At 40.1% G+C, this 27,014-nt stretch overlaps 1 protein-coding gene across 1 annotated transcript in view; it reads right to left on the bottom strand.

Annotated features, from left to right (window-relative positions):
* LOC132393015 (phosphorylase b kinase regulatory subunit alpha, liver isoform-like) overlaps positions 1–27,014 on the bottom strand; it is a 221,448-nt gene that overhangs the window by 68,317 nt on the left and 126,117 nt on the right. Inside the window, exons 20-24 of the mRNA XM_059967706.1 lie at positions 21,689–21,868; positions 19,648–19,736; positions 12,544–12,680; positions 1,076–1,232; positions 494–573 (exon numbers count right to left, since the gene is read on the bottom strand). Of these exons, the coding sequence (XP_059823689.1) occupies positions 494–573; positions 1,076–1,232; positions 12,544–12,680; positions 19,648–19,736; positions 21,689–21,868 (643 nt within the window). The remainder of the gene's footprint in view (positions 1–493; positions 574–1,075; positions 1,233–12,543; positions 12,681–19,647; positions 19,737–21,688; positions 21,869–27,014) is intronic.

Raw genomic sequence — 27,014 nt, 5'->3', positions numbered from 1 at the left:
TTCTTTTTCCATGTGGGGGGGGGTGGGTTTGTTACTTCTCTTTGAACTGACTTCCATGGTTTTCTTTATTTTGTGGCTATCTGGAGAAGAGGAGTCTCAGAGTTGTATAGTGCATACATACTTTGAAAATAAATGAACCTGTGAAGTGGTCAGATTTGAGTGTAGGACAAATCCACACTTCACAGCTTTGCCACACCTATTGTACATGGAGCAGTGAGACTCCAGTTGCTATGATACTCACCAATTATAACTTAAGAGGGGAGTAAGGCATTCTGAATATTGCCAGAGTAGGCTATTTGAATGGGTTCTCCAATTACAGTTGCCATACCTTACCCACAGCCCTGCAAACTAATCATGCAAACCCTGTTAAAAGTGAAACCTGGCTGAATCCACCTTTCAGAGGAATGTATGCTCTCGCAACTTGCCTCTGGGTCTTTGCCCTGAGCACATGGAGAAGGTTCAGGGAAGCTCTCAAAAGCTGTTAAATACTTACGTTGTGATGATCCTCTCACGCGGTTCTGGGGGAAGGCCAACCGTTAGCTGCTTCTGATACGACAGGAGGTCTGTGCAAGCCTTCATACCAAGAAGATAAGCAATTTTAACAAGGCAAACAAAACAACGTCTGGAAAGCATCTGCACTGAAAATGCAGTTATCTACTTCCAAGTCTTAACACCAGCAGTCCCTGTCAGAATCAAAGCAGGTAGCTGAAAAACAAACCACTACAGGAACTCAAGAGGGTCAGGCAGCATCTGAAGGGGCAGGAGGATGGTTGTGTTTTGGGTCAGGATGAGTGTAGGGGAGAGGTAACTGATAAAAAGATCAGAGGACACTGCTTAATGTTCTGAGCTGCTCCAACAGTTTGTGCTAAGATTCCAGCATGTGCAATCTCATGTCCCATTGACCACATTCAAAGCGATTTTCAAGAACTACAACATCCTGGAGAGGGTTAAACTTGCTGGGATTAAGCATTTGCACAAGGACAGACCTCATTCCTTGTTACTTCAGTGGCCTTATCCCCCCAGGATAGAGCTCACAATTTAGCATTTAGCTGTATACTAATAGTACACCACGTACCTCAGCGAGGACTTCAATCCTCTTCCTGAGCATGCCTGAAATGTAGCGGATCAGTCCCCACTCACGATTTTGGCCGGCTTTACTGTACAGCTCAGTCAAGAGGCTTCGTACTGTGGCACCATTCTGTCCCCCAATATTTGTGTCCCAATCTGGGCCCCTGCATCAGAGGTGAAAAAGGAAATGTCGTTTGGTTCATCATGGATTTGTGTTCATACTGGTTATTGAATATCGAGCTCCAATCTTCTTTGTCCCACCAATACCCACAACCCCAAGCACATTCCCATCTTCAGCCCCACCACGGAACTTCAATGGTCACAGGCCCAACAGGCCTAAAAACCTGACTTTGGGAAGATTAGTAGATGAGAGCATTCAGGTCCGGAGCACAACTGAAGTTTCTCTGATAGGTGGACTGGTGGGGAGTGTAGGAACCACTGTATTATCTCGTAAGTGGGTACTTCTATTTCTGGGTAACACAAACTGGGGCACCACTGGCAGCAGGCACAGAGTCAGACAGTGTGGAAACAGGCAGCTTGATTCATCATTTCCATGCTGACCATGACAAATCAAAGTTACATAGGAACTCCCACAACAAATATCAATGTGATAATGAATGGAAGATGCAGAAACACTCAGCCATAATGGGGCTAGATAACCTAAACAGTACTTTAACTAATTTAACAACAGTAATTTTTAACTAGATTAGTCATGATTTCCTTGATTGCTTATTAATATTTCACATAAGCAAATAATATTTCTTCACACATTGGGGAGAGCTGAACTGACTTTTCACAAGGCTGGAGCATGTGGACTTTTAACATTACAATCCATCTTCCATGACTGTATATAGGCAGTATGGAAATCTCAGTTTCAGACTGAGTGAATACTAGGAAGTTACCTCATTAATTCAAACAAACAGGTGGTAATATACAACTGTAAATGGTATAATCAGGACAAGAATTCCAGAAAGCTTCAGCTTGCTTCAGAACAAACACAGAAGTTTCAGATCAACTGCATGGATTTGCTTCACATGTGACCAAACTCCTTTGTTACGTTTCTTCTCAATTTTAGCCTGGAAATTAGCTCGTGTAGGTGATTTTCACAGTCAAGGAAAAGATTCTTTATACGAGCATTGCAAAATGTTGACAGTGCCTTTATCTCTCGGCCAGTATCTGAGGACTGGATGTGGATGATCACACTGCCGGTTTTTGAATGTTGCTCTACATAGAAACATAGAAAACCTACAGCACAACAGAGGCCCTTCGGCCCACAATGCTGTACTTTCTGCACATTTATTTGTTTTTTTTTAGCATTTCATTTGCTGAAAACACTGTTAAAGCTGATTAATATATACAGCGGCATGCAAAAGTTTGGGCACCACTGGTCAAAATTTATGTTACTGTGAATAGTTAAGTGAGTAGAAGGTAAACTGATTTCCAAGTCATAAAGTTAAAAATGAAACATTCTTTTCAACATTTTAAGCAAGGTTAGTGTATTATTTTTGTTTTGTGCAATTTTAGAGTGAAAAAAAGGAAAGGAGCACCATGCAAAAGTTTAGACACCCCAAGAGATTTGAGCTTTCAGATAACTTTATCCAAGGTCTCAGACCTTAATTAGCTTGTTAGGGCTATGGCTTGTTCACTGTCATCGTTAGGAAAGGCCAGGTGGTGCAAATTTCAAAGCTTTATAAATACCCTGACCCCACAAACCTTGTCCCAAGAGCTAGCTGGCTGAGGGCTGATTTTTTTGATGGTTGATCAGTGGTGGTTTCCCTTACTTTTGGTTGGTCAGTTTGCTTAATTTTACGTACTTTATTAATTTATTTTCTTCCCCTTTATTCAGCCTAGTAGTTTAAAAGGGTTAGTTTGTAGCCTATGGCTGCAAAGGAGGGAGGGAGGGTTGAGATTGAAGGAGGAGGGTGGGAGACTGTGGAATACTCCAGAAGTAAGGGTAGCCAAAACAGAGGTGCACCAAATGAAAGACCCGATGTAATAGGGGACAACAAATTGAAGAAAATGGATGACTTGGAGGAATTTATAGTTCTGTATAAAATTAAAGGTCAGAAGGAAGGGGAAGGAGGATTTAGAGTCCTTAATCCTTTGAAACTGAAAGCAGGATTAGAGAACCAAACAGGCCAAGATTTTGTATAATAGATTGCTGAAAATTTGTCGCAAAGATGTTGACCAATATAACAATGCTAAAACAGTGGGAAAATTGGTTGTGAAAATGGAGTGTATTACTCCGAAAGAAAGGAAGGGAGTTAGGGGGGTAGTGTATGGTATTTGGTCTGGCATGACTGAAAAGGAAATTTTAGACAATATTAAAGGTGGTCGAGTGATTGAAGCCAAGTGATTAAAATTGAGAAAAAGAGGTAATTGGGATTCTCCTGTCCAGCTGGTTTTTGCAGGTGATGTTCTTTCATCTAGAGTCTATCTTGGGAGCAACACACAAAATGCTGGTGGAACACAGCAGGCCAGGCAGCATCTATAGGGAGAAGCGCTGTTGACATTTCGGGCTGAGACCCTTCATCAGGACTAACTGAAAGGAAAGATAGTAAGAGATTTGAAAGTAGGAGGGGGAGGGGAAAATGCAAAATGATAGAAGACCGGAGGGGGTGGGGTGAAGCTGAGAGCCAGAAAGGTGATTAGCAAAAGGGATACAGTGCTAGAGAAGGGAAAGGAGGCCTAGGGAGAAAGAAAGGGGGACAGGAGCACCGGAGGGAGATGGAGGCAGAGAGAGAAAGAAAAAAAGGAGGGGAAAAAATTTTTCAGGGATGTGGTTAGAAGGGGAGGAGGGGCATTAACAGAAGTTAGAGAAGTCAATGTTCATGCCATCAGGTTGGAGGCTACCCAGCCGGTATATAAGGTGTTGTTCCTCCAACCTGACTGTGGCTTCATCTTGACAGTAGAGGAGGCCATGGATAGACATATCAGAATGGGAATGGGACGTGGAATTAAAATGTGTAGCCACTGGGAGATCCTGCTTTCTCTGGCAGACCGAGCGTAGGTGTTCAGCGACACGGTCTCCCAGTCTGTGTCGGGTCTCACCAATATATAAAAGGCCACACCGGGAGCCTTAAAGGTCACAGTATACCACACCAGCCGACTCACAAGTGAAGTGTCGCCTCACCTGGAAGGACTGTCTGGGGCCCTGAATGGTGGTGAGGGAGGAAGTGTAAGGGCAGGTGTAGCACTTGTTCCACTTACAAGGATAAGTGCCAGGAGGGAGATCGGTGGGAAGGGATGGGGGGAAACGAGTGGACAAGGGAGTTGTGTAGGGAACAATCCCTGCGGAAAGCAGAAGGGGGGGGGGGGAGGGAAAGATGTGCTTGGTAGTGGGATCCCGTTGAAGGTGGCGGAAGTTACGTTGGATCTGGAGGCTGAGGACAAGGGGGACCCTATCCCGAGCGGGGTGGTCAGCAGATGGAGTGAAGGCAGATGTGCAGATCTCTCCCATTTCCTGCACATCTGCAACCAAGAGGTTGGATATGATAAAAGTAGTTGTTGGAGCTGCAGAGACAGTCCTTGATAGGAAACATGTTTTACTGGGAAAATTACATGAGTATATGAGAGACAAACAATCACTGAATACTTCCCAGTTGTTGGGGTCAGAAGGATGGGGGAGCTTTATTTGAAGAGGCCGATAATTAGTATTTGGATGTTTTTGATATTACAATGGAATGCAAGGTTTAATTGCAAATGGTCAATTTAAAAGGTTTATTGGAACTTTTAAAGATAAGCCTGATTTGATCTGTATACAGGAGACATGGTTAAAGCCTCATTTAGATTTTGTGATCCCTGGGTATGATAGTTTGAGAGCTGACAGAATGGGTAAATCTGGTGGAGGGTGAGCAACTTTCATAAAAACAGGACTTCAGTTTAGAAGACCGGATTTTAAATCTAACCTTGAAATTATGGCTGTGGAGGTTTGGAGCTCTCGTGGTCAAACAACTTTGATTAACTTCTATAATCCATGTAATATGATGATGTTATCAGGTTTTGATGGAATTATGAATAAGGTAAGATCCCCAGTAATCTGGGTTGAAGATTTCAATGCCCATAATCCTATGTGGGGTAGTGAAAGTAAAGATAGTAATGGAGCGGTGGTAGAGGAGTTTCTAGATAAATACAACATGGTACTTCTAAACGATGGAAGGCCTACAAGATTTAATATTGTAAAGAATACTTGTAGTCACTTAGACTTATCAATCACTTCCTCAAACTTAGCCAGGATTGGGGAATGGGATGTTATGGACAGGTACACACTAGGAAGTGATCACTATCCTATATTATGTAGATTAGGTAGAAATTTGATAGTAGAAGTTGAGGAGAGGGCTGCTAGGTATAATTTTTAATTGGTCCGGTGGATGAGTACCAGGAGAAAGCTGTGGATATAATAGACGAGATTGATGGTGAGGGCTTCATAGATGAGTGGAATGAATCCCTCTGTTCTATAATTCATAAAGTTGCTCAGTTGACTATTCCGCTACAGAATGTTCCTAAGGCTTGAGGCATATTCCATGGCGGAATAAAATTTGTGATATAGCAGCAAGAAATGGAAATAGAGCTTACAGGAAATTAAGAAAGTACCCAGTGTTAGATAATGTTATGGAGTATAAAAAGGAAAGAGCAGTAGCAAGGAGAGTAATTAAAAATGCAAAGAGGGATAGCTGGAGAAGATTTTGTGGAACCCTGGGCCCTGAGACATCTATAAAGCAGCTATGGATGATCATTCACAGAACGTCAGGGATGTATAGAAAACCATCTATCCCAGCTTTGCTGGAAGGAGATATTGAAGCTGTAACTAACAAGGCAAAGGCTGATATGTTTGTAGAGGGGTTCCAAGCATTACACAGTTCTGGAGAGCCAGGGGATTTGAGAAAGGAAATTATGTTAAAGGAAAGTTGGAAATTGGACAGGAGCTTGGATGATAACAGCTCCATGAATTTGTTTTTCTCCCTTCAGGAATTGCAGGAAGCTGTCCAATCTGGTTCAAACACTTCTCCTGGTAGGGATGGACTGTGTTATGAATTGCTTAAGCATTTGGATGACTCTGTATTAATAGAAATGCTAGCTTTGTTTAATTCAGTGTGGAAAGAAGGAAAATTACCAGTAGAATGGAAGCATGTGATGGTAGTTCCAGTTTTAAAGCCAGGTAAAGACATATCTAGTCCTAGTTCGTATTGGCCTATAGCTTTAACATCAGTTTTTTGTAAAACTATGGGATGATTGGTCGCCAACAGACTTGTTTATTTTTTTTAGAAAATAAGGGGCATTTTGCTGCCTATCAAAATTGTTTTAGAACTGGAAGATCAACAATGGATTCTGTTGCCCTTTTAGATCATGATATTAAAAAGGCATTTCAAAATAGAGAAGTAATGGTAACTACTATGGAAGGATGGTTTATTAATTAGACTCTATGATGCGGGAATTAGAGATAGAATGTTTAACTGGATCAGAGATTTTCTTGTAAGAATAAGCGGTTCAAGCTCCAAGTCAGTTAAAATAGATAATGGTACTCCTCAAGGAAGCGTCATTAGTCCTGTTCTTTTTTTAATGTCATGATAAACAATATCTTTGAGCAGGTAGCGACAGGATTTGGCAAATTGTTGTTTGCAGATGATGGAGCAATCAGGAAAAAGAGGACGAAACGTCTAGTATATATCAAGGCAGGTTCAAAAGGCTTTAAGATCAGTTAAAAACTGGGCAAACAAATGGGGTTTCAGGATTTCTGCTTCAGTCCAAATATATGATTTTTGGCTTTAGAAGAAGGATTCCTGATTGTGAATTGTGTCTGTATGATTCTCCATTAGAAAGGGTCAAGGTATTCAAGTTTTTAGGTATCTGGTTTGATCAAGGACTTACTTTGGAGGTACATATGGATAAAACAATTGGAAAGTGTGAGGAAGTTTTAAATGTTATGAGAAGTATTGCTGGATGTTACTGGGCAGCAGGATGGGAAACTATGTACTTAATATATCTAGCTATGATTAGATCAGTAATTGATTATGGTTGTATCGCTTATGGTTCTGCTGCTACTGTAGTGCTTGAAAAATTAGACACTGTGCAGTCCAAAGCACTTAGGACTCTGCTGGGAAGCTTTCAGAACATCAGTTCCTGCATTATGTGTGGAGATGGGGGAAGCACCTCTACATTTAAGACGAGTTAAGTTGGGCCTGCAGTATTGAGCAAAACTAAATGGCTTCAATCACAGCTGTCCATCAAAATGTCTTTTGCAGGAGATGTCGAAGCACCAAAGTAAAATAAAAAGATACCCATTTTTAGATTTGGTTAATATCTGGGCTGTGAAATTTAAACTGATTGAGGAAGACGTAGCTGACCAAATTTGCTTGCCACTCATTCCTTTTTGGCTTTTGCCAGAACCAGAAGTAGACCTATTCCTCCTTTTTCAGCTTCAAGGAAGCAGAGCAATTTCAACAGCATTGATCATAAATGAATATTTAAATAATAAATGGTGATCTTATCTGAAGATTTTTACTGATGGCTCAGTAGACTCAGAGAGCTGTAAGGCAGGATTTGGGGTGTATGTGTCTCAACTTGGAGTTGAGATTGGTCACCGGGTTTCAGATGATGCTTCTGTCTTTGCAATAGAATTATTAACAATCCTCTGGGCCTTATGGTGGATAGAAGACTCTCGACCATGCAGAGTTCTCATCCGTTCGGATTCTGCTGCTGCCTTAGAGGCTATAAAAGGGAATAAATCAAAAGCTTGTCCTGTCATAGTTATCGAGATTCTCTTAGTTTTGTTTAGAGTAGGGAAGATGGGTTGTGAAGTTAGATTTACATGGATACCTGGTCATGCTGGGGTGGAGGGAAATGAAATTGTGGATGGCATTGCAAAGTCTTCCTTACAGAGTGGGCAAGTAGGAATTAGAATACCCCCAGGCAGAGCAGAACTAAGAAGTAGGATAAAAAAAGGCATAGGGAAAAAATGGCAGGAGGATTGGAAAAATGAATTAAAGGGAAGGCATTTCTTTCCTAGTCACCCTCTAGTTAAAAAGGTCTCAGACTGTTACTCTTTAAATCATAGAGATATGGTGAAATTAACAAGACTTAGGTTGAGGCATTGTGGATTAACTATTACTTAAGAATAATAGGAAAACATCCAACTGGATTATGTGACTGTGATAGTCTAGAGACAGTTCAGCATGTTTTGCTGAGTTGTAATCAATATAAAATTGAAAGAAGAATATTGTTCAAGAGGCTGTCTGATTTAAGTGTTTTTTGTTTTTCTATTAAATCTTTGTTTGGCCATCAAGAGAACCACCATCTGATTGAAAAGTTTATTATTCTGTTTCTACATGCAACTAGTTTCTATTTGAGAATCTGAGTTTCTTGAAATTCTGTGATTGATTGTACATCCTGCGGAGGGCAGTAATACCCCATGATGCATCAGAAGGGGAGGAGGAGGAGGAGGAGAAGAAGAAGAAGCAACCATGTCCCAACAATCAGCAGCCATGGGCTCCTCTAAGCAGCTGCCTAGCACTCTGAAAATTAAAATAAATGCTGCCCACAAAGCAGGAGAAGGCTATAAGAAAAGCATTTTCAGGTAGCCATTTCCTCAGTTCGTAATGTAATTAAGAAATGGCAGTTAACAAGAATGGTGGAGGTCAAGTTGAGGTCTGGAAGACCAAGAAAACTTACTGAGAGAACTGCTTGTAGGAGTGCAAATCAAACCTCCCCAATTTAGCAGACTCTGGAGTGGTGGTGCACTGTTCTACTGTGCAGCGACACCTGCACAAATATGACCTTCATGGAAGAGTCATCAGAAGAAAACCTTTCCTGCATCCTCACCACAAAATTCAGCATCAGAAGTTTGCAATCTAAACAAGCCTGATGCATTTTGGAACTGGTGAAGTTAAAATAAAACTTTTTGGCTGCAATGAGCAAAGGTATGTTTGGAGAGAAAAGGGTGCAGAATTTCATGAAAAAAACACCTCTCCAACTGTTAAGCATGGGGGTGGATCGATCATGCTTTGGGCTTGTGTTGCAGCCAGTGACACGGGGAACATTTCACTGGTACAGGGAAGAATTAATTCAATTAAATACCAGAAAATTCTGGAAGTAAACATCACACCATCTGTAAAAAAGCTGAAGATGAAAAGAAGATGGCTTCTACAACAGGATAATGATCCTAAACACACCTTAAAATTCACAATGGACTACCTCAAAAGGTGCAAGCTGAAGGTTTTGCCATAGCCCTCACAGTCCCCCGACCTAAACATCATCAAAAATCAGTGGATAGACCTCAAAAGAGCAGTGCATACAAGACGGCCCAAGAATCTCACAGAACTAGAAGCCTTTTGCAAGGAAGAATGGGCGAAAATCCCCCAAACAAGAATTAAAAGACTTAGCTGGCTACAGAAAGCGTTTACAAGCTGCGATACTTGCCAAAGGGGGTATTACTAAGTATTGACCATGCAGGGTGCCCAAACTTTTGCTTCGGGCCCTTTTCCTTTTTTGTTATTTTGAAACAGTAAAAGATGGAAATAAAGCAATCTTGCTTAAAATATTAAAGAAATGTGTAAACTTTAACTTTATGCCTTTTGGAAATCAGGTCATCTTTTACTCGCTTAGCTTTTCACAGTAACAGAAATTTTGACCAGGGGTACCCAAACTTTTGTACGCCTCTGTATGCATCATTTTCATTATGAAAAGAAATAAGTTATAAATCACATGAAAGGCAAAACACATTAAGGTGTTGAGAGTAATTGAACACAGCACAGAACAGGCCTTTTGCCCCATGACATTGTAGCAAACTTTTCATCTACTCTAAGATCAATTTAACCCTTCCCTCTACAAAGCTGTTCATGTTTCTTTCATCCACCTGCCCATCTAAGAGTCTCTGAAAAATCCCTACCTGCTTCTACCACCACCCCTGGCAGCACATTCCACGTGCCCACCACTCTCTGTAAAAACCTTACCTCTGCCATCCCTCCTATACCTTCCTCCAGTCAGTCACTTTAAAATTATGCCATTTCTACCTTGGGAAAACTAGCTGGCTATACACTCTAGTCAAGCCTCTTATACACCTTATCGAGTCACCTCTCATCATCCTTCACTCTAAAAAGAAAAGACCTAATTCACTGGACAGATATAAGCTATCAAGAGGCATAGATCGAATGGTGTTCTTCAACCTCACTTCTTTTTATTGGTCTTTGCGAAGTGCCTAATAACCGAAATAATTTCAAGCTCTACAGAAAGTCCTGACAGGCCTCTTTGGAACACCAGTACAAAAGTAATTGTAAAGTTAAAAAAATTCCATGTTATGTAAGCAACCTAGTATGGGAGAGAGGGAAAATTGGAAAGGATTCACATAGGCTTCATTTATAAGGAGAGATTGAATATGCCAGGACTTCTTCCCCTAGAGCTTTTCCCTTATATGAGTTCTTAATCATCTGGGACAAAGATAAAGTGAAAAGTGACAGTCCTTTCCCGGGTAGGTGAGTCTAAAACTCAAGGTGAGAGGGGGGAGACCTAAAGGGGATTTGATGGCCAGTTTTAGGTGGGTGTATGGAATGAGATGTCAGAGGAAGCTGCAGAGACAGATACAATTCAACATTTGGACAGGTGCATGAATAGAGAAGGTGTAGAGGGATATGGACCAAATGTCAGCAAATGGAACTAGCTCAGATAGACAACTTGCCTGGCATGGCACAGCTAGTTAAAAGGGCCTGATTTTGTGCATGTAACTATGCCAAAAGCACAAATTACTTTCTTGCTCCTCATAGAGCTGAATACTCTGTTCTTTGCTTCCAACAACTCAGTTTGCATCTGGAAGACCATAAGCTGTGCTTCGACTTTTTATTCTCGATGACTTCTCAGATGAAATGTTAGCCTCACGCTCACATTGCTGAGTCAGTCATATTAAGTGTAACTAAGCAATGTTTATTTATTGAAGACTTTTCCATAGATGTAACCTCTCCCAGCTCCTTCATCCATCATTAATCATTCTCGAGAGCAACACCCTCAAAATGCTGTGTCAGGCAGAATCAATGTTCCAGGCTGAGACCCTCATCAGGACTGGAAAGGAAGGCCAACAGAGGACAGATTAGAAGCTGGGGAGAGAAGGAGTACAAACTGACAGCTGATTATTCAGGAGTCCACTATTAAAGATGAGATTTTAGGGTATATGGAAACACATGATAAAATAGGCCAATGTTTCTTTAAGGGGAGATCTTGCCTGACAAACCTGTCAGAATTCTTTGAAGAAATAACAAAGGATAGATAAAGGAGAATCAGTGGATGTTGTTTACTTGGATTTTCAGAAGGCCTTTGAGAAGGTGCCACACACGAGGTTGCTTAACAAGGTAAGAGCCCATGGTACTTCAGAAAAGATACTAGCATTGGTAGAAGACTGGCTGATTAGCAGAAGGCAATAAAGGAATCATAAGCATAATATGATTAGGAATAGTCAGTATGGCTTTGTGAAATTGGTCATGCTTTACGAGCCTGTTTGAATTTTTTGAGGATATGACTAAATATGTTGATGAAGGTAGAGCAGTAGATGTAGTGTATATGGATAACATTTCTGTGAAGTTATGGGACACCTTGATGAATGTAAATTCAAGGAGTTGTTTGGGAAAATGTACCAAACACAGAAAATGATTTGCATGGGGAATTACATCTACAGTGGTATCCTGGGTAGGGAAGATGTTTAAGGAAAATAATGAATTATTTTAAATCAGAAGGCCAGCCACATCTTGTCAACACTGACTTTCAAATTATGACTGATTACTCATAGAAAAATTGCTCATGCAAGCAACTGGGATGCGACAATATTAAAGAGAGAGTCAAGTCTTTGTGCAACTTGCTTTACACAGTTCCAGCAAGTGAGAGGCAAATGAGGGCCATGCTGCTGAAATGTTGTTTGACTACAAGAGCTGGGACGTCAGGTCACATTGGTTAGGCTGTACTTGGAGTACCATTCACAGCTTCATTTACCCTACAATAGGAAGGATGTGATTAAGTCCAGAGAGGACTGACAAGGATGTTCTCTGGATTGGAGGTTTTGAGTTAGCAAGAGAGAGTGGACAGGCTGAAAGGCAATGTGATAGATGTTTATAAAACAATGGAGAGCCAGAGTCTGTTTCCCTTGTATAAAAGTGGAGAACATGAGCATAAGGTGAGCGGAAGGAGGCTTAAGCTTTTCACAAAGAGGGAATTCAGAATCTGGAATGAACTACCAAGTGCTAGAGGCAGAAACAGCTTTTCTGAGGCTCTGGACAACTACTTGAATAATAGAGACAAAGAGGAATATGGAATTAATGCAGGCAAATGGGGTTAGTATAGATAGTCATGATGGTTGGTATAGATATCATATACAGACGTCTATGACTTAAATTGGTTACTGCTTTTCAAAAAAACTCTAAGTGGGTGGAGGATTGAAGAAAGAAAGATATTTAAATTGCTCAGTGACATTGCTCAGAACATTTCAGGAGTTTCACTTACTTAATGACATACAGGATGTAGAGTATATCTGCCTGGTCTTGTAGTGTGATGCATTCTTTCAACTGTTCAACCAATAACGCGAAGTCAATATCCCCATGGGCATCCTTGGGCAAGCTGAGATCCACACGATGATCCGTCTTAGTGAGAAAAAAAGGAACTGCGGTTATTTTTTGTCCACATTAATTTGCACGTTGCTAAATTCATAAAGGCTCATTATTATCATAGAATTAAAACATTAGAACTCTCAATCTGTACTTGCTTTTCAAATACACGATCCACTTTTTGAAAAAACCTCTCGTAACTCTTTGAGGGTACAAAGCTACACTATAGGGCAGAGTTCTTCCAGCAGATCAGTGCTTTATATTTCTGCACCTGCAGTCTCTTGAGTTCAAGAGAAAGCTCACATTTAATTTCCACAAACTGCTGTCTGCACTTTGTGTCTGTCCACTTGATACCATTTTGTGTACGTAAAGAAGGAATGCTGCAATCATACAACATGCTCACATTTGCAGTACTGATCCAGGTGCTGATATGCCCCATAGACAAATTGTTCAGCTATCAATAACACCATTAGAAGCTTTTAGGGGAGAGAGCAATTAGATTTACAGTAGAGAAACTAATTATTAAACAGGAATACAGGAGGAATTTCAGAAACAGAATTGGGTTTAATATCACTAGCATATGTGGCAAAATTTGTTGTTTTGTGGCAGCAATACATTACTACAAATTACAATAAGTATATATAAAAATAAATTCAATAAGTAATACAAAAAGAGAGGGAAAATACTGAGGAAGTTCATAATCCATTCAGAAATCTGATGGTGAAGGGGAAGAAGCTGTCCCCGAAACATTGAGTGTGCGTCTTCAGGCACCTGTAGCAATGGGAAAAGGATGATGGGGGTCCTTAATGATGGATACAGCCTGTTTGAGAAATGGCCTTTTGAAGGTGTCCTGGATGCTGGGGAGGCTAGTGCCCATGATGGAGCTGGCAGAGTTTACAACTTTCTGCAGCTCTCTCTGATCCTGTGCAGTGGCCCCTCCATACTAGATGGTGATGCAACCAGTTAGAATGCTCTCCACAGTACATAAGTAGGAATTTGCCAGTGTCTTTGGTGACGAACCAACCCTCCTCAAACTCCTGATGAAATGCAAGCACTGTTGTGCCTTCTTTGTAATTGCATCGATATGTTGGGCTCAGGATTGATCCTTGGGAACTTGAAACTGCTCACTGTGCAGCTGCCTGAGTGCAACAACCTTGCACATCAGTAGGACCAGGGAATAGATTGTGGACTTCAGCAAGGGGAAGTCAGGACAGCAGCAGTCCTCCTTGAGGGGTCACTTCAGCTTCCTGGGCAACAACATTCCAGTGACCTCACAAAGCGTGCACCAGTGGTTGGACTTCATTGGTATGTCACCAAAGACTCTTGCAGATTTCTATGTACAGTGGAAATCATTCCCACTGGCTGTATCTCAGTCCAGTATGGAGGCTCCAAAGGGCAGAATAGAAAGTCGGTTGTAGACTCAGCCACTTCAGCTGACGCTTCATAGTACAGGTGACCAGGGTTCAATTCCCACCGCTGCCTGTAAGGAGTTTGTACGTTCTCCCCATGACCATGTAGGTTTCCTCCCACAGACTAAAGATGTACTGGGTTGGTAGTTTATTTGGTCATTGCTCCATGATTAGGCTGGGCAGTGTGCCTTGAAGGGCGTATTCTGTGCTTTATCTGAATCGATCATTAAATGGCAGATAAAGGAAGGAGCAATTCCTTCAGCTCACACCGAACAGCACCAGTGAGTGATCATGTTTTAGTTAGTTATGTGTTTGGTCAGCACGACCAAGCAACAACTTGGCTGACATTACCCACCTCCCCAGGAAAGGAGGTCATACTGTCTGCTCCCAAAGTCATCAAAATACTTTTCATACGACAAGCCAGTCAATCATTTTTGTGAACCTCCGTTGAACCCTCTCCAGTTTGAGCACATCCCTTCTTAGATAGGGACCAAAACTGCTCACAATACTCCAAGTGAGGTCTCACCAGTGCTATATAAAGTCTCAACATTACATCCTTGCTCTTATGTTCTAGTCCTCCTGAAATGTATGTTAACATTGCATTTGTTTTCCTCACCACAGACTCAACCTGCAAATTAACCTGTAGGGAATACTGCATAAGGACACCCACGTCCCTCTTGTATTTTCTGTCCAGTTAAAAAATAGTCTACCTTTTTATTTCTTCTACCAAAACACATGACCATACACTTTCTGACTGTAATCCGTCTGCCACTCTTTGTCCACTCTCCTATTGAAGTGCTTCCAGCCATTGAGTATAAGAAGTGCTTCTGAACCTCTCTACTTCCTCAAAAGTACCTGCCCCTCCATCAATCTTTGTATCATCCTCAAAATTTGCAACAAAGCCATCAATTCAATGACCCAAGTCATTGACATATAATGTACAAACGTAAAAAGAAGCAGTCGCAACATAGACCCCTGTGAAACATCACTAGTTACTGGCAGCCAACCAGAAAAGGCTCCTTTTATTGCCACTCTTTGCCTCCTGGCAGTTAGCCAATGCTCTAGACACGCTAGTATCTTTCCTGTTAAACCATGGGCTCTTAAGTTGTTAAGCAGCCTCATGTGTGACACCTTGTCAAAGGCCTTCTGAAAATCCAAGTACCCAACATCAACTGATTCTGCTTTATCTAGCCTGCTTGTTATTTCTTCAAAGAGTTACACTAGATTTGTCAGGCAAGATTTTCCCTTGAGGAAATGCATGCCTACTATGGCCTATTTGTCGCCTCCATGTACTCCAAAAACATATCCTTAACATCAATTTCAAACCTTCCCAACCACTGAGGTCAGACAAACTGACCTATAACATCCTTTCTTCTGCCTCTCCCTTCTTTTTGCAATTTTCCAGTCTTCTGGAACCATTCCAGAATCTAGTGATTCTTGAAAGTCCATTACTAATGCCTCCACAATCTCTTCAGCCACCTCTTTCAGAATTCTGGAGTGTACACCATCTGCTCCAAGTAATTTATGTACCTTCATACCTTCCAGTTTCCCAAGAACCTTGTCCCTCGTAATGGCAACTTCACACACTTCTGTCCCCTGACAGCTGGAACTTCCACCATACTGCTAGTGTCTTCCACAGTGAAGACTGATGTAAAATACTTATTCAATTCTTCCACCATTTCCTTGACCCCATTACTATCTCTCCAACATTGTCTTCCAGTGGTTCGATATCCAAACTTGTCTTTCTTTTCCACTTCATGTATCTCAAGAAATTTTGGTATCCTCTTTAATATTAATGGCTGGATTACTTTTGAATTCTGTTTTCGTCTTCTTAATGACTCCTGCTACCTTCTGTTGGTTTTTTAAAGCTTCCTAATCCTCTAATTTCTCACTATGTTTTGCTCTATTATATGCCCTCTCTTTGGCTTTTATGTAGTCTTTAATTTCCCTTGTTAGCCATGGTTGTATCATCTTTCTTCCTCTTTGGCCTGTATCTTCTGAATTGTTTCCAGAAATTCCAGCCATTGCTGCTGTGCCATCGTCCCTGCCGGTGTTCTTTTCTAATCAATTCTGGCCAACTCCTCTCTCATGCCTCTGTAATGCTCTTTAATCATTGATCATATGGATAGTCAGAGGCTTTATCCCAGGGCTGAAATGGCTAACATGAGAGGACACAATTTTAAGGTGCTTGGAAGTAGGTACAGAGGAGAAGTCAAGGGTAAGTTTTTACACAGAGAGTGGTGAGTGCATGGAATGGGCTGCCAGCAACGGTGGTGGAGGCGGATACGATAAGGTCTTTTAAGAGATAGGTTCTTGGTTAGGTACATGAAGCTTAGAAAAATAGAGGGCTATGTGTAACCTTAGGTAATTTCTAAGTACATATTCAGCACAGCATTGTGGGTCAAAGGGCCTGTATTGTGCTGTAGGTTTTTTATATTTCTATGTTTCTAATCCCGTAATACTGATACACCTGACTTTAGCTTCTCCTTCTCAAATTTCAGGGTGAATTCAATCAAATTATGATCACTTTCCTTTTAAGCACTTTTATCTGAAGCTCTCTAACCAATTCCAGTTCATTGTACAACACCTAATCCACAATAGCTGATCCCCCAGTGGGCTCAACCATGAGCTGCTCTTAAAAGCCATCTCACAGGCATTCTAGAAATTCCCACTCTTGGGATCCAGCACCAACCTGATTTTCCCAATCTACCTATATATTAAAATCCATGACTACTGTAATATTGCTCTCTCAGCCCCAATCTCCTGCCTTCTCCCTATATCCCTTCAAGCCCTGACTAATCAAGAACCTATCAATCTCTGCCTTAAATATACCCAATGACTTGGCCTCCACAGCTGCCCTGCAGCAATGAATTCCTTAGGTTCACCACTCACTGGCTAAAGAAATTCCTCCTCATCTCCATTCCAAATGACATTCCTCTATACCAGGGGTAGGCAACCTTAAACACGAATGATTTTCTAGCATGCATTATTCATTAAATTGAGGCAAAACATAACTAGATGTATTTAAATGGATAATTCCCATATTTCAAGGTTTTTATGGCATTTATCTTGCCCATCGTCTGCTCATTAATACGCGATCCGGCCCACAGAGGCAAAAAGGTTGCTGACCCCTGCTCTATACTGAGGCCATGGCCTCTGATTTTAGACTACCCCACCACAGGAAACATCCCCTCCACATCCACTCTATAGAGGCCTTTCAACGTTCAATAGTTTTCAATGATGACACCCCTCATTCTTCTGAATTCAAGTGAACACAGGCCCAGAGCCATCAAACACTCCTCATATGACAAGCCTTTCAATTCTGGAATAATTTTCGTAAAGCTTTCCAGTGTCAGCACATCCCTTCCAAGATAAGGGCTCCAAAACTGCTCACAATACTTCAAATGAGGCCTCACTCGTAGTTTATAAAACCTTAACTTTAAATCCTTGCTTTTATATTCTAGTCCTTTCAAAATGAATGCTAACATCACATTTGCCACTAACTCAAACGGCAAATTAAACTTTAAGGAATCCTGCATGAGAATTACAAAACCCCCTTTGCACCTCGAATTTTTGAATTTCCTGACCTTTTGGAAAATATTTAATGCTTTTATTTCTTCTACCAAAATGCATGGCCATACATTTCTGAACACTGTATTCCACTTTAAGGAAACCATGTTGACTTTGGCCTATTTTATCACGTGCCTCTAAGTACCCCAAAACCACACCCTTAACAATCAGCTCCGACATCTTCCCAACCACTGAGGTCAGACTAACTGGCCTAAAGTTTCTTTTCTTCTGCCTCTCTCCCTTCTTGAAGAGTGGAGTGACATTTGCAATTTTCTAGTCTACAGGAACCATTCCAGAATCCACTGATTCTTGAAAGATCATTACTAATGCCTCCACAATATCTTCAGCCATCTCTTTCAGAACTCTGGTCCAGGTAGTCACCTTCATATATTTCCGTTTCCCAAGAACCTTCTCCCTAGTAACGGTGACTTCACTCACTTCTGTCCCGACACTCTCGAACTTCCAGCACACTACTAGTGTCTTCCAAAGTGAAGATCAATGCAAAATACTTATTCAGTTCATCTGCCATTTCCTTGTCCCCCATTACTACCTCTCTACCATCATTTTCAATCAGTCCAATATCTACTCTCATCTCTCCTTTACATTTTATATATCTGAAGAAACACTTGATATCCTGTTTAATATCATTGGCTAGGTTACCTTTGTATTCCATTTTTTCCTTCGTTATGACTTTTTTTTTTAGTTACCTTCTGGTGGTTTTTAAAGCTTCCCAATTTTCTAACTTCCCATTATGTTTTGCTCTATTTGCTCTATGGCTGTTACGTTGGCTTTCACTTCTCATGGTTGCATCAAACTAGAATACTTCTTCCTTGGGATGTATCAATCCTGTGCCTTCTGAATTGCTCCCAGAAACTCTAGCCATTGTTGCTCCACTGTCATTCCTGCTAGTGTTTCCTTTGAATCAATTTTGGCCAGCTCCTCTGTCATGCCTCTGTAATTCCCTTTACCCCACTGCAATACTGATACATCTGACTTTAGCTTCTCCTTCTCAAGCTGCAGGGTGAATTCTATCATATTATGAATACTGTCCTCTAAGGGTTCCTTTACCTTAAGCTCTCTAATCAATTCTGGTTCATAGCACAACATACAATCTAGAAAAGCTGATTCCCAGTGGGCACTACCACAAGCTGATCTAAAAATCCATCTTGTAGGTATCCAACAATTTCCCTCTTTTAGGATCTGGCAAAAACCTGATTTTCCCATATTGAAAATATGCATATTGAAAACCCCCATGACTATTGTACCATTGCCTTTTTGATATGCATTCTCTATCTACCTTCGTCATTTGTAGACCATATTTTTGCTACTGTAGAGGTCTGTATATAACTTCCATCAGGGTCTTTTTACTCTTGCAGTTCCTTAGCTCTATCCACAACGATTCTACGTCTTCCAATCCTATGACACCTCTTTCTAAAGCCTTGATTTCATTTTTTACCAACAGAGCCACCTCACCCCTCTGCCTGTCCTTTTGATACAATGTGTCTCTTTGAACATTAAGCCCCCAGCTCTAATCTTCTGTCAGCCACGATTAAGTGATGCCCACAACGTCATACGTGCCAATCTGTAACTGTGCTACAAATTCATCTACCTTATTCTGTATACCGTGTGTATTCAAATATAACACCTTCAGTCCTTTTTCATCACCTTTTTTGATTTTGTCCTAGAATATACCACTAAAGTAGTGGTAGAAACTCAATAGCATCTTAACAGTTTGGGGAGTATACAATGGGACAATGGGAGCAGGATAATTGGGAAAGATCTCTGAGGTAAAAGCATGCAGTGGGCTGAATGACCAGCTTTATGCTGCACCTTTTATGGTTTTCCAAGTAGTCTGGAACAGTGATACACTGACTGTTGGATAACATATTTGGGATTCTGCAGCAACCACTAACAAAGTACATATACGCATTCAATGATTTCTCTCACCTACGAGTTTATATATAAAACGATTCTGTCCCAATAACATGCATCAAAGAAGAACTGAAATATTTTCGAGAACTAACCTTCACCATTTGTGAATTTGGAACTTCCAGCAAATTCAGAGTCTTCCGATGAATAACTGGAACTTTCATGGGTAGGTACATGGAGCAACCTTTAACAAAACACAAGATGTGCATCACAGCAACTTTAATAACCACACAGGCTGTTATATCAGGCATATTAATCTCTGAGAATGAAGGGCATCTCATCATTAATTTGGAAACTCTGCCCATTAACTAATCTACAGGGTAAATACCATTACCAATCAAATATCAGTGCCTGTCCATCACTTGCTGCTTTGATTTCAGATTTTCAGTAAAGTTTGATTACCACTCTGTTTCACTCCTCTCTGATGTTGTGCAAGTTAGTGAGTGTTTCACATGCACACCAGCACCTGTCAGAGGTGGACAATTTTGGGATAAGGGAACCATGTTAAATTGTGGGGAAGCAGTAGAATGAGGCATAAGGTTAAGCATTGAAAAACTGAGACCTTCAGTGATTTGAGGAGAGCCTCCAATTCTAACCACTGAGTGTAAGAAGGCAGTATTTAGTGGATTCTATGGGGACCATCTTGCTGAGCGGTGAGGTGATTGCCCAAAAGCTACAGGAGGGTGAATCCATTAGAGGTGATATGTACAAGCATGCAATGGGCGAATGTACTCTGTACTGCATCGTTAATGATTTTGTATATCAATGCTCCAAACTGCTTGCAATGTATCACACAAGATGCTGCAGGAACAAGACTCAAGGGACTGAGTTAAAGGGAAGGATTAGATGAACTGGGCCGTTATTGTAACACACATAAAACATTGGAGGAATTCAACAGGCCAGGAGTATAGTTGACATTTTGGACTGAGACCCTTCATCAGGACTTGGCCTGAAATGCCAACTATTTACTCTTTTCCATAGATGCTGTCTGGCATGCTGAGTTGCTCCACTATGTTGTGTACATTACCAGCATCAACAGATTTTCTCTTGTTTGTGATGGCGCCATTATTGTGCTCAGTTTTGGTCACTTCATTGTAGAAGGAATGTGAAAGCTTTAAGAAGGGCTCAGAGGAGATTTACCTGGATGCTGTCAGGATTAGAAAGCATGTCTTGACGAAAGGTTGAACAAGCTGGGGCTTTTCTCTTTGGAGTAAAGAAAGTTGAAAACTGACTTGATACAAGATGATAAGAGGCTTTGATAGGGTGGACAACCAATGCCATTTTCCCAGGATGGCAATGGTTAACAGGAGAGCACATACATTTAAGATGGATTAAAGAGAAATAGAAGGCTATGTGGGAGGGAAGGGTTAGTCTGATCTCAGAGTAGGTTAAAAGGTCAGCACAACATCATACTGTGCTGTATTGTTCTATGTTCCCCCTTTACTCCTTGGAATGTAGGAGACTGTAGATTCATGTAAAATTATAAAGGGCACAGATCAGATGAATGGTCTTTTATACAGGAATTGGAAATCAAAAACCAGAGGATATATTTTAGCATTAGAGGTGAAAGGTTTAATAAGAATCTAAGGGGCAATAGTTTTTTTGACACAGTGAGTGGTAGATGTATGACATCAAATGCCAGAGGAAGGGGTTGAAGCAGGTTCATTTAGTAAGTATGTGGACAAGAATTCAGAGGTAGATAAGCCAAGTGCTAGGAAATGGGATAAGCATGTAAATCTTGGTCAGCATGGACACTGTGCAACATACTGTATGTGATAAAGGACTCCAGATTCCAGCATCTGCAGTGGCTTGTGTCTTCATTCTCAAGACAGCTTCCACTAGTTTTTCAGCAACACCATTTCTGGCCAGAAGGCCACAGAAACTGTTCCCAACCCTGCTGATTTAGGGGAAGCACCACTAACTCTTAGCAAGTCACCTTTCTGCAACGCTCACAGACTGTGCCAAAATCTCAAGTCCAAGGGATGGGAACAGGTTTGGTGCCAACAATCAATTGACCTAAGTTTTTAAAAATCAATCCTTATTTATCAGTACCTATTGCAGATACATCACAAAAGAAACTTCAAGCAAGTTTCCGAAAAGAGTACAATTTCCTCAATTGTGAAAAGTTTTAATTACTTGGTAATTCCAGTCCTGTTGCTTTGGCCACCATCTCGATCACATCCTTCGTTGTGTGCTCAGCCTCGAACACGTGATGCATTCCTGGTTTCCAGGAAGTTGGAGGAAGTTGCTTCGATACAGGTGTTGTGCTCTGTAGCAAGTGATTTACGTACTGCATGAGCTCATCTTCATTGTCAACTGTGTATCAAAAAAAAATCAGGAAAAGTCAAGCAAATCCAGTGGGCAAAGCAGATGGGGCAGATCAGGGAGCACCAGAGGGTTGGTAGCTCAACTACACTTACTTTAATGTAAGGGCTGACTATCACAAATAAGTCAGATGAGCTCAGAGCTTAGATCTGCACTTGAAACTTTGACATTGTTTTAACTGCTGAAATGTGGCAACACTGGCAGCTTAATGTTTCATATGTGACATGAGGGGGAGTTCCAACGCTGATTAGGGACAACATACTAACAATAATTACAGAGACATCCTGAAGAGATCATCCAAATAGAATAAGAGGCATGATGAGTTTGCTAGTATTATGTTAGAGGCCTCACTATAGTTAGTGGGAGTTAAAGAACAAGACATGCAGGAAAGATGCAAGCACAAGAACAATGCATTTGCGATTTTTTTATTAGAGGTGAAAGGTTTAATAAGAACCTAAGGGACGACTTCCGGTATGGCAGCCACTTAGAAAGTCGTGTTTCACACTGCTCTGCTTTAGCAACTATAATTTCTACAGAAAATACTCTCATTTGCAACAATTCTTCGAAGCACAATGTCAGTGCAGGTGTTATAATGCCGAAGGCTGGTGAAATAAGTAAAGAAACGGGCAAAGCATCTTTTCAGCTGAAATTAACTGACTATGGGGTTTGTGGTGAATCACCAAGTTAACGAAGAAATGGCAAAAGAGGAGGCCAGCGGAGTGGGGGAACTCGGAGGTATGAAAGCGGATGCAACACTGGCTGCTATAAACTGCATGAAAACAGAGTTTTCATCAAGGTCTGAGGGAATTATGGCAGCAATACAAGATATGAGGAAGGAGATAAATGATTGTGCTGAACGTGTATCACAGGCCGAAATGCGAATATCTAACGCTGAGGACAATGTAGCAAGCTTGAAGACTAAAATACACACACTGGAATCAAAAAATAAGACTTTGAAGGATAAACTCTTGGATTTAGAAACGAGATCCTGATGGAACAACCTGAGACTGGTAGGCCTGCCAGAGGGTGCGGAGGGACGAGATATATGTTCTTTTTTTTAAGAGAAGTGATTACCGAAGGTACTGGAGGTTAAAAATCTGTGGTCCTCAATTGATATTGAAAGGGCACACCAAATTGGACCGATGAGGGAAACCAAGGCGCCACCGAGAACACTAATAATGAAGTGCCTCAACTACAAGGACAAGCAGGCAGTCTTTACTACTTCACGGGCTAAAAAAAGACATTCAGTACAAGGACCAGCAAGTAAGATTCTATTCGGACCTAGCCATGGGAATACACCAATTGAGGAAGCAATTCATGCAGGTCCGCCAAGATCTACGTAGCCTGGGGATCCAACATGGAGTGGTTTACCCTGCAAAACTGTTAGTGACACATAAAGGACGCACCTACACTTTCAAAACCCTGACTGAGGCGGAAGAGTTTAAGAAGATCCAGAAAGATGCCGACGGAAACTAAATAAAAACGGCAGAACATTTGAATGTGAGATGTACTAAATGTACTAAACACATGACTGTTACAAAATCTTCTTAATCAGTGTTTTGGATTCTGCTAAAATGTTTGGCTGATTTGGCCAAATATATTAAGCACAAATATGTTCATGCAAGCAGATGTGCATGTAAAAGCATACATATACTGAAATACTAACAGTTGAGGTATAAATATGCTCTTTAAGGATATGTTGTGTTTTACATGTGGGACAAAAATAGTTGATCGGTTAAGAGCTAATGACTTAAGAGTAAAAATATTACAGGTGTTGCAGATGAGAGTTAATTAGCGTTACAGTAAGGATAGCAGCAGTGATTGATTGGTTTGAGTAAAGATAAGAGTGAACGGACTGATCCTCACTAAGTGTAGAACTGTCATCAGCGATAACAGGAGACAGAATGTTTTTTGGGGGGTTCCCACAAAAGTTTATTCCCACGAATTGTTCATGTTCGGTGTGTCAGATGTGGGTTCAATCATCTAGGTTTGTTAGGCTTCTCTTTAAATGTATTCCTATATTGCAAGGTAATCTATTTTTTCTTGTTGGAAATGTCTCAAGGTGTGAATCTTAACTTTGTTTCTTGGAACTGCAGAGGTCTGCAGCAGCTTAGAAAAGTTAAACAAGTCATGAACAAGATAAACGAAATGGATTCCAAAACTGTATTTCTACAAGAAACTCATCTCTTAGATGAGGACAGTATAAAAATTAAAAGGAGGTGGCAGGGTAGTGTATACACAGCATCACTCTCATCTAGGGCTAGAGGAGTTATGATTCTTATTTATAAAACAGTCCCATTCCAAGTGAAAAATGTAATTAAAGACAGAAAGGGAAGATATTTAATAATCCAAGGTTCTCTACTAACTGAAAATTTAAACTTAGTAAACTTGTATGGCCCCAATATAGATGATCCTAGTTTCAGGAAAATCAGGAAAAAGGGCAGGACAAGATGGTCTTCCAATTGATTTGTATAAAAAAATCAAGAATAAATTGCTAATTCTACTTTTGGAAAAGTTTCTAGAGGCATTTCAGAATGGTAGTCTTCCACCATTTATGAATAACACTTTGATTACCTTACTGCCAAAACCAGGTAAACCTCCAAACAGGTGTGAGAACATGAGACCCATTAGTTTGTTAAATTCTGATCTTAAGATTATCTGTAAACTTTTAGCAAAACATCTGCAAAGCTTACTGCCTAATATCGTAAGTAGAGATCAAAATGGATTTATAATGAAAGGCAAGGTTTCCACAATGTAAGAAGCGTATTGAATATTATCCACAATAACAAAGAAGCATCGACACAGCACTTCCATCATTGGATGCTGAAAAAGCTTTTGATAAGATTGAATGGCCTTATCTTTTCAACGTCTTAGAATAATTTGGGTGTGGAAATAACTTCATAAAATGGGTTTGGGTAATATACAAAAATTCTACATCAGAAATCTTAACAAATAGAAACATTTCAAAACCAATATCAGTAAAGGCTGCCGACAAGGTTGTCCACTCTCGCCCTTATTATTTACAATGGCAATTGAACCTCTAGCAATAGCAATATGTTCACACCCGCAGTTCTGTGGAATAACAACAGGACAGATAGAACACAGAATTGCCTTGTATGCTGATGATATAATTTTATTTATATCCAATTTAAATAAATCGATCTCAACCTTGCTACAGCTAATTAAATCATTTGGTGAGATTTCAGGATACAAAGTGAATAATACTCTATATTACTGCTCAACACTAATGAAAGAAGGGATCCAATTTTGGAGGTAATCCAATTTACTGTTGTACAACAGTTTAATTATTTGGGAGTAGAGATTCTGCCTAGGTTAGAACATACTGTTAATGCTAATTATGACCCCTTAATGATAGATATTAATAAGTCAATTGAAAGATGGGTGGCTCTACCAATATCTACAATTGGGAGAATCAACATTCAAAAATGAATATACTACCAAAGCTACTCTATCTATTCCAAAATATTCCTTTGCCACCACCTTTAAACCTGTTCTCAAAAATCAAAAAGATATTTTTGAGATTTATATGGAACAATAGGAGAGCAAGACTTCGTTTATCTTTACTGTATTTGCCATTTGATCGAGGGGGGGTCTAAAATAAAATATCCAAACGTCATGTGGTATTATTGGGCTGTACAACTGAGAACTATTATGTTCTATTTTTCAACAAATGATTCTCCTCATTGGATAGAAATGGAATCTCACGGTCTAAAACTACCTCTTCCTTTATACATATACTCAGATACAGTTAAAAAATTACGGAAGCAAACTTAAAATCCAATTGTAAAGCACATGATATGGTATGATGTAAAAAAAATTTAAAGGAACCAAATGTATTATCACAATATAGTCCAATATGGGGCAATCAGTTCTTTGTACCAGGAAGAGCAGATGCGACATTTAAAGAATGGAAATCCAAGGGACTTCAAATGATTCAAAACCTTTATTTAGCAGACTCAGACATTATGATGTCTTTTGAGGAGCTGAGGTGTACCTTTAACCTCAATAGTAAACATTTCTACAAATATCTCCAGCTAAGAAGTTTTGTTAAGGTAAACCAAAACAACACACTTACCAGACCCCTACATTCACACTTGGAAAAAATTATGATAAAGGACAGTTTGAGAAAGGGTATCATTTTGGGATTTTATAATTCGCTGGTATCTTGCTCATCTGAAAATTCACAATACAAATTGAAAACTTGGGAGGAAAATTTGCAGCTTAAAATTTCAGACTAAGAGTGGAAAACAGTGGAAAAATGTTCATACTAAGTCAATAAACACTCGCCTTAAATTGACACAGTACAAATGGTTAATGTTGACATGTCACACCAGTGGAATTAAACCGATAAAACAAAATCATATCAGACGTATGTACAGAAGCTAGAGGTACATTGTTTCATTATATGTGGCAATGTAGAGAGACTGGAGCATTCTGGGAAGAGGTACGAGCTATAATCGAGAAAATTATTTCACTGGACCCTAAACTCTTTCTGTTGGGTTTATACCTAGAGAAACACAATTACAGTAAAAATGAACGCATTTATAGATCTCAGCTTCCTTCATGCTAAAAAATGTATTGCACAATTATGGAAAAGTACTCATAGACCAAGCACTACTCAATGGATAAGGCTGATGTTATCAAGTCTCCCATTGGAAAGGATAGCCTATATATTAAGGTCTAAACAGCAGATATTTGAGAATATATGGAGACCCTTCATTAACTATGTCAAGGATTTGGACTTAACAGAAGATTAAAAGAGTATTACCTTCCGTAGACAATGCAGCTTCCAAACTTGTAGAAAATTTATATCATTTATTTATTGATTTCTGAATTGTATTATAAATACCTGTTAAATTTTACACATCTTTTATATATAGATTACCACCTGTTGAAATAGGAGAAGCATTTTTTTGTGTTTTTTTTGTGCGTGTGTTGTCTTGTTTGTTGTGTTAATACAGGAACTTCTATATTTTCTGAATAATACAAGAAAGTTTAGGAAGGTAAAAGCTGTATTTCATGGTACTAAAATGCAAATAAACATATTGTGGCAAAAAAAAACTTAAGGGGCAACTTTTTTTTTGACACAATGGGTGGAACCAAATGCCAGAGAAGT

Source organism: Hypanus sabinus, chromosome 4 (genome assembly GCF_030144855.1).
Source record: "Hypanus sabinus isolate sHypSab1 chromosome 4, sHypSab1.hap1, whole genome shotgun sequence".
Taxonomy (NCBI): Eukaryota; Metazoa; Chordata; class Chondrichthyes; order Myliobatiformes; family Dasyatidae; genus Hypanus; species Hypanus sabinus.
The sequence above is the reverse complement of the archived record's forward strand: the minus strand, read 5'-3'. Positions and strand labels throughout refer to the sequence as shown.